Genomic DNA, 13,729 nt, shown 5'->3' on the forward strand with positions numbered 1-13,729 from the left:
GGGCTGGGTGACTCTAGTACGGCATGTCCTTACATTCTATTAACACTTTTCCCTCACTAACACTATCTCTCGCCTATTTTAATTACATTTCATTTTTTAAATTTTATCTCTCTAAATCATGCGGCACTTTTCATGATTTAACGTCCCGACTTCTCGCAGTAGTAGTGTATGGTCAGCGGATCCCCTTGAGCCGCCCGGCAAGGTCATGTGATACATTGCATGTGATGCAAGGGAACGCGCATCGGATGTCACACACATCCGATTTGGTCACCTGATATCTCATCCCAATCCGTCAGAATCCGTGGCTAAATCACACTAGTGTATGGGGGCCTTTCCTTTGTGTGTCCCCCCTCCCCATGGGATAAAAAGGGGGATTGGACATAGCATAGATTCTGTCAGGCTTCGTAAGTAACACAATGTCATATTTCTGCATACATGAAGTGGATATAGATAGATAGATCAAATGGTCTCTAAAATGTGCACTTATTGCATAAGAGAGAAAAAATGAAAAAAACTTAAAATAACACAAATGACCATACAGTGGGGGCTCATTCAATAGAGCCTGGGGACAGGCAGCGCTTAAGGTGCCCATATGCCGAGCCGATTTCGACGAATCGGGCCGTGAACTCGGCTTGGTCTAATGTCCCCTCAGGTCCAATGCGCAGTCCCGTACGCATCGGACCTGCCCCCCCCCCCCCCCCCCAGGGATATACATGCAATAAAATCACATGCAATTTATTTAATGTATAATTTGGCCCATCAAGTGCCAAATCGTAAGCAGCCTCCGGGGAGCTGTCGGGGGTTGTTCAAGGTTAAACTGGTCCGACTTGTCCAAAGGACAAGTCAGACCCAGAGGGGGCCTTTAAGATAAAACTCGCTCATTTAAAGTGTAGACATAGTCTTGATGAGCTGGGGAAGTGTTATGTCCATGCCAGGATCCCATGTGGTCCTTTAACTACGTACCGGGGATGTCCATGCCAGGATCCCATGTGATCCTTTACCTACGTACCGGGGAGCGGAGCGGATCTTCCATAAAACATTGTCCTCAGAGGTCTTATGTGTTTTACGAAATACGTTCCCCCATTCCTTGGCTGAGAAAGACAATTTATACAAGGTAGACACCTTAGGTTCCAGGGTCCATCGGGAAACAGTTTTTCTGTCTCGCCGCTTGGCTAAGTCTAGCGCTTGCGGGCAGAGAGTGTCTCGCCTGCAAACATTTCCCAAGGTCACCTTGCGGATTCCCCCATTTCTCCTGGATTTCTGAGAATTGTGTTACAGTGGAGGCTGTCACCAGGGGTATGGGGCAACTCAATGAAGGACAACCACTGAAAGTCGACACGGCTAAAGTAGACAGGTTCAGAAGATCGACAAGAATTTGGTGGACAATTGTTAGGTCAAGTCAAGTGGTCGACATGAGTGTTTCAGGTTTTCCCACAAAGGTCGACATAGTCGCTTCGGGCACAGTCGGCACACTCCTAAATTCTCCCACCACGTCGTAGTGGATGGTAGGGTATGAAATACCGCCTGTCGGCACAAGTCGGCATAAAAAAAAGTTTAACAAAACTCATGTCGACCTAATGCGTGTTTTGACCATTTGACCCTGTCAACCTATTTCCGGTGTCTACCTTCAGTGGTCAACCTCACGTATGTCGACCTTCATAAGACGTCAGCGGGCCAAATTCTGAGGAGTGGAGTGTAAGCAGGGACTTGCTGCATGTATTGATCCTCCAATTCCACCCATTGTTTGCCCAGACTTCTACATAAAGTAAGGCAGAATCTGATTGGTTAGGACTGACGACACCACCACCTCCGAGTTCCCTAGCTATCGCTTCTTATCTGTTAATTATGAATGAGTTCTCTGATGTTCAAGGTCACTTATGTCTGTAAAACGTTTCCCACAATCAGGACATGTGTGACGTTTGTAAGGTGAAACAAGATTTTATTTTTTTGTTGGAAGCATTATCCCCACTCCGTACACTCAAAAGGTTCCTTGTCAGTGTGTACTTTGCAATGGATAATCTCGCCTTCATAAATTATTTGATCTGGATCTGATTTGTATGTAAAGCATTTCCACACTCATCGCTTCTCATCTGTGTGACGTCTCTGGTGTTTAACAAGAGCTGCTTTGAATGTAAAACGTTTCCCACACTCAAGACATGAAAACAGCTTCTCCCCTGTGTGACCTCTCTGGTGTATAACAAGATACGATTTCAGTGTAAAACATTTCCCACATTCAGAACATAGAAACGGCTTCTCACCTGTGTGACTTCTCTGGTGTCCAACAAGAGCTGATTTACGTGTATAACGTTTACCACACTCAGAACATGAAAACAGTTCCTCACCTGTGTGAGTTCTCTGATGAATGGCAAGATTTGATTTTCGTGTAAAACATTTCCCGCACTCAGAACACGCAAACAGTTCCTCACCCATGTGACCTCTCCGATGTGTAACAAGATTTGCTTTATGTGTAAAACATTTCCCACACTCAGAACATGGAAATGGCCTCTCACCTGTGTGAGTTCTCCGATGTACAACAAGATTTGATTTCCGTGTAAAACATTTCCCGCACTCAGAACACGCAAATGGTTCCTCACCTGCGTGACCTCTCTGATGCGTAACAAGATTTGCTTTATGCGTAAAACATTTCCCACACTCAGAACATTGAAACGGCCTCTCACCTGTGTGAGTTCTCCGGTGTCTGATAAAATCTGCTCTTGTCTGAAAACATTTACCGCACTCAGAACACGCAAACGGTTCCTCACCTGTGTGACCTCTCTGATGCGTAACAAGATTGGCTTTATGTGTAAAACATTTCCCACACTCAGAACATGGATACGGCCTCTCACCTGTGTGAGTTCTCCGGTGTTTGATAAAATCTGATTTTTGCTGAAAACGTTTTCCACACTCAGGGCATGGAAAAAATAATGTGTGACCTGCACTATATGTACTACTATCGGTGTAATCTAGAGCAGCACTGTGATCTACTGGATATATATTTGAGGCAATGGGGTTCTCTCCTGTAGAATCTTCTGTGATGATGTCATCTTCACTTTTATAATCTGTAGACCAAATGCGATCTTCTTCCAAGGGATTCCGGATGTTGTGGCCATCTGCTGGAAAAAAAAAAAAATATCTCTATAATTTTAGTAGGTACGTTCTGTCTCCCGTGGCCCGAACAGACCAGAATAAGGGCCAAATTGGGAACCAGTAATTAGAAGAGGCCAGATGGGGCGGGGGTGGACAGAGTGGAGGGTGGGATGGGGGCAGATGGAGGTAACCCTAGTTTTTAATAATGTACATACTAAACATGGTCACAATCAGGAATCCTAAAGCAAGATGGGGAACAATGGACTATGGGATTGCAGGTTGGATTTAATTTCTAAGCTCCTCCCCCTGCAGCCCTGTAATGACGGTACCTCTGTATAACAGTCTGGAAAGGAGAAGCAAGAACCCAATGAATCTGTTCCTCAAGGCTGAGGAACACTGGACCAATGAGATGTTCAACAGCCGCCCCCAACACTCGAACCGTATGCCTAAAGTGGGTCTTGCCGGAGGCAAGAACCTGAAAACCCTATATGGGTGTGGACCGAGGACCAGTATCACCAAAGCTTTGTGCGGTGCTGATCTGGAGAACGCAGTGGCCAACGCAGACACACTGAATGATGATGGGTCACCTCGCACTATGGGCCTGATTCAGGTTACCGCCCACCCACTGTCCTGCCGCTGTATGCATAGGTACACACACACAGGAGAAAGTAACACATCAATACAACCATACATAGATGAGTGCTTCTCATAGGTGAGTGTGAACTACATAGATACATGTCCCAAATCCATATTAGTGTTTCTAGCACAGTGTGGTATGTATATCAGTACTGAAATACAGACCACACTGTGCTAGAAGCACCACAGTGTTTTGAAAGGGTGTGTTACAAGCTGCTGCCACAGTTTTTGTTTCCATTTCGTCTGGTTTTTGTGTGTACCAGCTCCGGATGTAGCCCTAGTTGTGGAAAACCTGGATATTGGGGTCCTTTTGCCTGCCCTTAACTGGTGCTGTGCTCTCTCCGGTCATGTCTGTTTTGTCTGGAAACCGGTATTGCTTTACAATCCAGTTCCATCTGTTGTCTGTATAGTCCTTCCTTGTGTCCCTGCTGTACTCACCATGCACAATCTCCAACAGCAGCCTTGTCTGTGAAAAGACCAGGTGGCATCCTAGTCATCGGTGGGCCTAATCCACCAAGGAATAGAAGCTGTTATTAACAAAGGTGCAGCTAGCAGAAAGCTAACGGATTACTGCAACACCTAATTCCATCTGGTGGCATTCATAACAGGGTGAGAGAAGGAACATTATAGCCCCTACCCCCTGATCTGTGTACTAGCAATGGAGATGAAAAATTGGGAGGGGCAGGGTTGTAAGTGGGAGGAACAATGAGTACAGAGGTGCGGAGTCAGTATTCTGTCCTGGGCAGGCAATGAAGCTCTGATTGAAAATGTCCAAGGTAGGAGGACATAAAAGGTTTTACAAAAGTCCCTGTAAGGGTAAATGGGAACCCACTTTACCTGAAGTGTCTAAAGCAGGCTAACCCCAGGCTCGTATACTAATGGCTGATCAGGGGCCAGTAAGATGCTGCAAACCAGGATATCGTGGGTATATGTTGTGTTATCACTCACCTGTGCTGATACCTGTAGGGATTTCCTCCTCCTTACACTGCTGATCACCCCTCACATACGTCTCTTCATCTCCCTCTGTATCTTCTGCCTTCATATCAGTCACATACGTCTCTTCTTCTCCCTCTGTACCTTCTGCCTTCATATCAGTCACATACGTCTCTTCTTCTCCCTCTGTATCTTCTGCCTTCATATCAGTCACATACGTCTCTTCTTCTCCCTCTGTACCTTCTGCCTTCATATCAGTCACATACGTCTCTTCTTCTCCCTCTGTACCTTCTGCCTTCATATCAGTCACATACGTCTCTTCTTCTCCCTCTGTACCTTCTGCCTTCATATCAGTCACATACGTCTCTTCTTCTCCCTCTGTATCTTCTGCCTTCATATCAGTCACATACGTCTCTTCTTCTCCCTCTGTACCTTCTGCCTTCATATCAGTCACATACGTCTCTTCTTCTCCCTCTGTATCTTCTGCCTTCATATCAGTCACATACGTCTCTTCTTCTCCCTCTGTACCTTCTGCCTTCATATCAGTCACATACGTCTCTTCTTCTCCCTCTGTACCTTCTGCCTTCATATCAGTCACATACGTCTCTTCTTCTCCCTCTGTACCTTCTGCCTTCATATCAGTCACATACGTCTCTTCTTCTCCCTCTGTACCTTCTGCCTTCATATCAGTCACATACGTCTCTTCTCCTCCCTCTGTATCTTCTGCCTTCATATCAGTCACATATGTCTCTTCTTCTCCCTCTGTATCTTCTGCCTTCATATCAGTCACATACGTCTCTTCTTCTCCCTCTGTACCTTCTGCCTTCATATCAGTCACATACGTCTCTTCTTCTCCCTCTGTATCTTCTGCCTTCATATCAGTCACATACGTCTCTTCTCCTCCCTCTGTATCTTCTGCCTTCATATCAGTCACATACGTCTCTTCTTCTCCCTCTGCATCTTCTGCCTAAATAACCAATAAAGTAAAGTCTGAATTCACTCCTATACAGAACATATAGTGACAGTCACTTTGGTATATTGGTAAGACCCTAAATCCTACCTACCTGATCCTCCTGTGGGACATTGTGATGCTCCTCTGTATGCTCCTGGGAATAGAGAGGACGGGGACATCTCTCTGGGGTATCTCTGTTACTGGGCCCATCTGTAGGAGACATACAGTGACTGAGGACATTGTATATATGTGATTATCCTGGGAATACAGAGGACGGGGACATCTCTCTGGGGTATTCCTGTTACTGGGCACATCTGTAGGAGACACACAGTGACTGAGTACATGGTATATATGTGATTATCCTGGGAATACAGAGGACGGGGACATCTCTCTGGGGTATTCCTGTTACTGGGCCCATCTGTAGGAGACACACAGTGACTGAGTACATTGTATATATGTGATTATCCTGGGAATACAGAGGACGGGGACATCTCTCTGGGGTATCTCTGTTACTGGCCCCATCTGTAGGAGACACACAGTGACTGAGGACATTGTATATATGTGATTATCCTGGGAATACAGAGGATGGGGACATCTCTCTGGGGTATTCCTGTTACTGGCCCCATCTGTAGGAGACACACAGTGACTAAGGACATGGTATATATGTGATTATCCTGGGAATACAGAGGATGGGGACATCTCTCTGGGGTATTCCTGTTACTGGGCCCATCTGTAGGAGACACACAGTGACTGAGGACATTGTATATATGTGATTATCCTGGGAATACAGAGGACGGGGACATCTCTCTGGGATATTCGTGTTACTGGGCCCATCTGTAGGAGACACGCAGTGACTGAGGACATGGTATATATGTGATTATCCTGGGAATACAGAGGACGGGGACATCTCTCTGGGGTATTTCTGTTACTGGCCCCATCTGTAGGAGACACGCAGTGACTGAGGACATAGTATATATGTGATTATCAGATGCTGTATATCTAGGTGGCCCCATAGCTGCTCTCTCCATTACACTACACGACAGTCTTCTCTTACCCAGTGATGTGAGGGGTCGGTGATTCTCCATCATCACGTCCTTGTACAGACCCCTGTGTTCCTCTATATACTCCCACTCCTCCATGGAGAGATAGACAGTGACATCCTCACACCTTATAGGAACCTAACACACACAATGATATAGTCATGACCCAGACACATCCACCAGTGTTACTGTATAACGTTCCATTCCCAGCAGTCACCTCTCCGGTCACATCCCCCGGTGTTACTGTATAACGTCCCATTCCCAGCAGTCACCTCTCCGGTCACATCCCCCAGTGTTACTGTATAGTGTCCCATTCCCAGCAGTCATCTCTCCGGTCACATCCCCAGGTGTTACTGTATAGCGTCCCATTCCCAGCAGTCACCTCTCCGGTCACATCCCCCGGTGTTACTGTATAACGTCCCATTCCCAGCAGCGACCTCTCCGGTCACATCCCCCGGTGTTACTGTATAACGTGCCATTCCCAGCAGCCACCTCTCCTGTCACATCCCCCGGTGTTACTGTATAACGTCACATTCCCAGCAGCTACCTCTCCTGTCACATCCCCCGGTGTTACTGTATAACGTCACATTCCCAGCAGTCACCTCTCCGGTCACATCCCCCGGTGTTACTGTATAACGTCCCATTCCCAGCAGTCACCTCTCCGGTCACATCCCCCGGTGTTACTGTATAACGTCCCATTCCCAGCAGTCACCTCTCCGGTCACATCCCCCGGTGTTACTGTATAACGCCCCATTCCCAGCAGTCACCTCTCCGGTTACATCCCCGGTGTTACTGTATAATGTCCCATTCCCAGCAGTCACCTCTCCGGTCACATCCCCCGGTGTTACTGTATAACGTCCCATTCCCAGCAGTCACCTCTCCGGTCACATCCCCCAGTGTTACTGTATAACGCCCCATTCCCAGCAGTCACCTCTCCGGTCACATCCCCCAGTGTTACTGTATAACGTCCCATTCCCAGCAGCCACCTCTCCTATCACATCCCCCGGTGTTACTGTATAATGTCCCATTCCCAGCAGTCACCTCTCCGGTCACATGCCCCGGTGTTACTGTATAACTTCCCATTCCCAGCAGTCACCTCTCCGGTCACATCCCCGGTGTTACTGTATAACGTCCCATTCCCAGCAGTCACCTCTCTGGTCACATCCCCCGGTGTTACTGTATAACGTCCCATTCCCAGCAGTCACCTCTCCGGTCACATCCCCCGGTGTTACTGTATAACGTCCTATTCCCAGCAATCACCTCTCCGGTCACATCCCCCGGTGTTACTGTATAACGTCCCATTCCCAGCAGTCACCTCTCCTGTCACATCCCCCGGTGTTACTGTATAACGTCCCATTCCCAGCAGTCACCTCTCCGGTCAGCAGCTGAATGATCTTGTTGGTGAGTTCCAGGATCTTCTGGTCATTGTGCCTCTCATGTATCAGTGAGCGAGGTGGAGGCACCGGGAGGGGGCTCTGGGTCTTGCTCAGTCCTCCTGACACATAGGGATGGCTGCTGGGTGTCTCACATTCACTGGATGTCTTCTTCACTAATGTATAATCCTGTGTATTTAGAGAAGCACTGATAAGTTTAATTGCATACATTCCAAGATTAACATTTTCAAACATGTCCCTGTGTCAGTAATAGAGATAAGAGTGATGTCACTGTGACGGTCCCAGACCCCCTCACCTCCCCGGTCAGGTCCCTGTGTCAGTAATAGAGATAAGAGTGATATCACTGTGACGCTCCCAGACCCCCTCACCTCCCCGGTCAGGTCCCTGTGTCAGTAATAGAGATAAGAGTGATGTCACTGTGACGCTCCCAGACCCCCTCACCTCCCCGGTCAGGTCCCTGTGTCAGTAATAGAGATAAGAGTGACGTCACTGTGACTCTCCCAGACCCCCTCACCTCCCCGGTCAGGTCCCTGTGTCAGTAATAGAGATAAGAGTGACGTCACTGTGACGCTCCCAGACCCCCTCACCTCCCCGGTCAGGTCCCTGTGTCAGTAATAGAGATAAGAGTGACATCACTGTGACGCTCCCAGACCCCCTCACCTCCCCAGTCAGGTCCCTGTGTCAGTAATACAGATAAGAGTGACGTCACTGTGACGCTCCCAGACCCCCTCACCTCCCCGGTCAGGTCCCTGTGTCAGTAATAGAGATAAGAGCGACGTCACTGTGACGCTCCCAGACCCCCTCACCTCCCCGGTCAGGTCCCTGTGTCAGTAATAGAGATAAGAGCGATGTCACTGTGACGCTCCCAGACCCCCTCACCTCCCCGGTCAGGTCCCTGTGTCAGTAATAGAGATAAGAGCGATGTCACTGTGACGCTCCCAGACCCCCTCACCTCCCCGGTCAGGTCCTGTGTCAGTAATAGAGATAAGAGTGACGTCACTGTGACGCTCCCAGACCCCCTCACCTCCCCAGTCAGGTCCCTGTGTCAGTAATACAGATAAGAGTGACGTCACTGTGATGCTCCCAGACCCCCTCACCTCCCCGGTCAGGTCCCTGTGTCAGTAATAGCGATAAGAGCGATGTCACTGTGACGCTCCCAGACCCCCTCACCTCCCCAGTCAGGTCCCTGTGTCAGTAATAGAGATAAGAGTGACGTCACTGTGACGCTCCCAGACCCCCTCACCTCCCCGGTCAGGTCCCTGTGTCAGTAATAGAGATAAGAGTGACATCACTGTGACGCTCCCAGACCCCCTCACCTCCCCAGTCAGGTCCCTGTGTCAGTAATACAGATAAGAGTGACGTCACTGTGACGCTCCCAGACCCCCTCACCTCCCCGGTCAGGTCCCTGTGTCAGTAATAGAGATAAGAGCGACGTCACTGTGACGCTCCCAGACCCCCTCACCTCCCCGGTCAGGTCCCTGTGTCAGTAATAGAGATAAGAGCGATGTCACTGTGACGCTCCCAGACCCCCTCACCTCCCCAGTCAGGTCCCTGTGTCAGTAATAGAGATAAGAGTGACGTCACTGTGACGCTCCCAGACCCCCTCACCTCCCCGGTCAGGTCCCTGTGTCAGTAATACAGATAATAGTGATGTCACTGTGACCTCACCTTCCCGGTCAGTAGGTAGATGATCTCCAGGGTGAGATTTAACATGTTCCTAGTGATCTCGCTCCTATCCGCGTCCATCATCAGTGGATCAGTAGGGGAATGGACTCCAGATCTTTTGGAGATTTATTATCAAGAGAACGTCTGCAGAGGAGATCACCTGATGCAGGGAAATGTAAATAATCAATAGCTTATACTCATCAGTGAATGTTATAGATGGACAGCACACTCGCGAGTCACCCCTTAGTGAACGGTTCCAGCTTGGATGAACAAGATAAAGTTAATGTGAGCCTAAGCTGCTATTATATACTATTACTTACCAGTAACTGTGACCTATTTAGTGGTTAAGCTCCTCCTGCATTATAACAGGACACTAGATTCTGCTCCTTCTGCATTATAACAGGGCACTAGATTCTGCTCCTTCTGCATTATAGCAGGACACTGGACTCTGCTCCTTCTGCATTATAACAGGACACTAGATTCTGCTCCACCTGCATTCAAACAGGACACCAGATTCTGCTCCACCTGCATTATTAACTACTGCACCCGTGTTACAATAACTGGGCAGCAGGATGTAATCCCCAGAAGCCATCCTGGTGTAATAAGACTGCCCCAAGTCTGTTACACCCACAGTATATTAAAATAACAGGACACTCAAATCTACCCTACACTCCATCTGTACCCCATAGCCCGTAATGTCTGTATAACAGTGTTATAATAAAACACCAAAGCCGGCTCCCCCTGCAAGACGTTTACAAATATCTTCACCTGCTTCCCGATGCCGTCATTACATTGTCTCCTTCACCCTCTCTCCTCGAGCTACAGTTCCTGTCTTTGGAACGCACAGGCTTGGTCGGACGTCGGATTGGCAATGACAGCAAAAACCGGAAGTGAAGTGAAACGCACGGGCCGGAAGTCAAGTGGAACGCAAATACCGGAAGTCGGTATAGGGTGGAGATAGTTATGTCTTTGTGTTCACGTTTTAACTGGCACACAGCGTTATACATCATTACTTAACCTCTCTATTATAAATAAGGCCTGCATATGTGAGTATATTTACATATATATATATATATATATATATATATATATATGATGATGTGTACTTTATAAGTATAATGTGTGTACTGGGAAGAGAGGGTGTGTGTGTGTTTTTGATATACAAAAAAATAATATATGAAAATAATACTGTCACACCGATGTGTACAGCAAAACATGATGCGGCAAGGCGTTTACAGCATCATAGCTATACCACACTGGAGCAATGGCACTGTTTGTTTTGCAACCCATTGGGTCTGTCAGGGGGATGTTTGTTTTACTGCTCCACTCCGATAATGACTGGGGAGACTGCCCTGTACAAAAAAGAGATGTCCATTTCTCTCATGCCAATTTTATGCCCAACATTTCCTGAACTCCAATTGAAAAAAAAAAAAAATAATCTCTACAGCTGCCAGAAGGAAACAACGACCAAGGTAAAAAACATCCATGGTCTGTACCGATACGTGCTTTCAGCCACCAGGGACCTCCCATCCATGGTAAAGACACCATCACCATTAGGCCGTTTATGTTTATTAACCGTCAATGGCCGATGGACATCCCTCATTAAGGGAATACTAAGTATCCATAGTGGTCCTGCCGATTGTTACAAGTGGTCTAATTTAAACTTACCCCTCCCCCCAAAAGTACACGGTGTCTCCCGGCCTATGAGCCCCCCCCTCTGTCCGTCCGCCCACATAGGAAGTAAGGCGACCAGTTCGCTGATAGCTTAATTGGGTGATCATAGCCACGCCTCTTTTCTTACAATGCCGCGATCTTGGCATGGGGCATGCCTACAGCGACTCGATCGCCGCCACCAAACCCCATACCACTTTTTTTTAAAAAAGTCTTCTGGCCCACCCCCTTTCTCCGCTCTCGGCGACCATGCCAACCTTTTGCTTGGGTATACTTTTTCATGTCGACGTTTTGACCCCGTCGTCCAGCTTCGCGGTGGGCATTTGGGTTTGATCTACTGTCTGTTGGCCTGTTCCTGCTCGGCCCATCGATCCACACCCATTTATTGATGCCCCAATAATGAATTCATTGGTGGAGTTCTCTGGAAAGTTTCCCCAATGTTTTAAAGGGGGCAATTATTTAAAAGGCAATACCAGGTTGCTTTGGGTTTTTAAACGATTGCCCCCTTTAAAACATAGGGTAGACTCCCCAATGCCTCCAAGTCCCAGAGTAATTCCATTTCCCCCCAGGAGTGTTACCCTAGGGAGAATCTTCATCAGAAAACCGCTGTGGTGGGAAGAGTCCTCAGCCAGAACGTCACCCATCTGCCAGCTTAATGGGGGTCATTCCCCACAATAAGAGGGATATAGGTTTTGGAAACTACGCTGAAGGAGACAGGCTCAAGTTTAAGGATCCACAGTTGTGGGCTTGTGGACCTGGCTTAGAACCATAGACATGTAATTTTGTCCCCCGTCAATGCAGACGAGGGAAATGACCCTAGGGAGAGGCTGGGTAGGTGGAAACGGAGCTTCAGGATCTACGAAGGCTGAGATCTCGATGATCCTCTTGAGGGTGGAAAGGAAGGGCAACACATGTTGGGAAGGTTCCACGGAGAAGATCTGGTACCCAACAACAGTTCCAGAAGGTCAATGCCGGACGCTCGTTAAGCTGCGACACGTAAGCTTCAGAAATTGATCTCAGTCAAACTTTGGGTGAAGAAGCAAAGGGGCATGATATAAACACATTGGCCCTTATTCCGATCTGAGCTCAGTACACATTTGTTTGGAAAATGGGCAAAACCATGTGCACTGCAGGTGGGGCAGATGTAACCTGTGCATAGAGAATTCGATTTGGGTGAGTTATTTTGTTTCTGTGCAGTGTAAATACTGGCTGCATTATTTTTACACTGCAATTCAGATTTCAGTTTCAGCCCACCCCACCCAAATTTAACTCTGTCTGCGCTGGTTACATCTGCCCCACCTGCAGTGCACATGGTTTTGCCCATTTTCCAAACAAATTTGTACTGCGATCAGATCTGAATAAGGCCCAAATGGGGGGGATTCAGACACTCAGGTCTACTTCCCCCCTGTCATCTGTAAATGTAATATTCTCTTTGACATATCAATGACTTTAACATATGGACAGCGACCCAATAACATTACTGATCGATATTGTTCATTGTTTGCCCAGGAACTCCGATGATAGTGATAATAGTATCAGTCAGGGACAGTATTGCAGTGTGGATGCACCTTTATGATCATCTGGTTTCATTGGTTGTAATTCAAACATATTGATACTTGGCCATAGCAACCAATCAGATCATGCCTATCATTTTCTAGGATGCAATAGAGAAATAATAGACAGAATCTGTTTGGTTGCTATGGGAAACATCACCATCTCTTTTCATTTTTAGAAGCTTTACCCCTAAGTGTGGACATAATTTTGACACTTCAGAGGTGTCGGCATGCTATCGGTCTTTATTCGAAACATTTTAAAATTTAAAATCAGAATATGCTTATTTATTTAGCACCTTCTAGAAGATAAGAGATAGTTGCCGATAGCAACATCCCCTCTGGAGTAAAACTCCCATCTTAGTAAATTCCCCCATAATGTATAGGTGTAGGTGTAGAGAGTCGGCATGGTCAACGGGTAAGAAAAGGTCGACAGAGGTCAAGGGTCAAAACAAAAATGGTTGACAAGATTTTTTAGGCTAGATGTTATGTGACCAGACTACAAACGCGTACGCCCCCTTACTTCAGGGACAGTGGCTTTTTCCGCTGCGCATGTCACTTGGGGCCTTATTTTAGTTCACTCTTTCTGACAAAATCCTTCTTAGATGGACAAAACCATGTGCACTGCAGGTGGGGCAGATGTAACATGTGCAGAGAGAATTAGATTTGGGTGGGGTTTTACTTCAAAGTGAGATCTATATTGCAGGGTAAATATCATGCAGTCAGTATTTACCCTGCACAGAAACAAAATAACTCACCCAAATCTAATTCTCTCTGCACATTTTACATCTGCCCCCCTGC

General features: G+C 47.3%; 1 protein-coding gene across 3 annotated transcripts in view; it reads right to left on the reverse strand.

Annotated features, from left to right (window-relative positions):
- LOC146009912 (uncharacterized) overlaps positions 1–10,566 on the reverse strand; it is a 30,171-nt gene extending 19,605 nt beyond the window's left edge. The window contains exons 1-7 of one of the 3 annotated variants that reach the window (XM_083150535.1): positions 10,476–10,566; positions 9,711–9,867; positions 8,019–8,210; positions 6,663–6,786; positions 5,721–5,818; positions 4,672–5,623; positions 2,165–3,113 (exon numbers count right to left, since the gene is read on the reverse strand). In XM_083150535.1, the coding sequence (XP_083006661.1) occupies positions 2,165–3,113; positions 4,672–5,623; positions 5,721–5,818; positions 6,663–6,786; positions 8,019–8,210; positions 9,711–9,791 (2,396 nt within the window). In that variant the 5' untranslated portion in view covers positions 9,792–9,867; positions 10,476–10,566. Of the gene's footprint in view, positions 1–1,935; positions 3,114–4,671; positions 5,624–5,720; positions 5,819–6,662; positions 6,787–8,018; positions 8,211–9,710; positions 9,868–10,475 lie in introns of those variants that run through there. The other 2 variants (XM_083150534.1, XM_083150533.1) reach the window with 2 other exon arrangements.
- Positions 10,567–13,729: the final 3,163 nt, after the last annotated feature.

This window comes from Crinia signifera, chromosome 6 (assembly GCF_055691185.1).
Source record: "Crinia signifera chromosome 6, ASM5569118v1, whole genome shotgun sequence".
Lineage (NCBI taxonomy): Eukaryota > Metazoa > Chordata > Amphibia > Anura > Myobatrachidae > Crinia > Crinia signifera.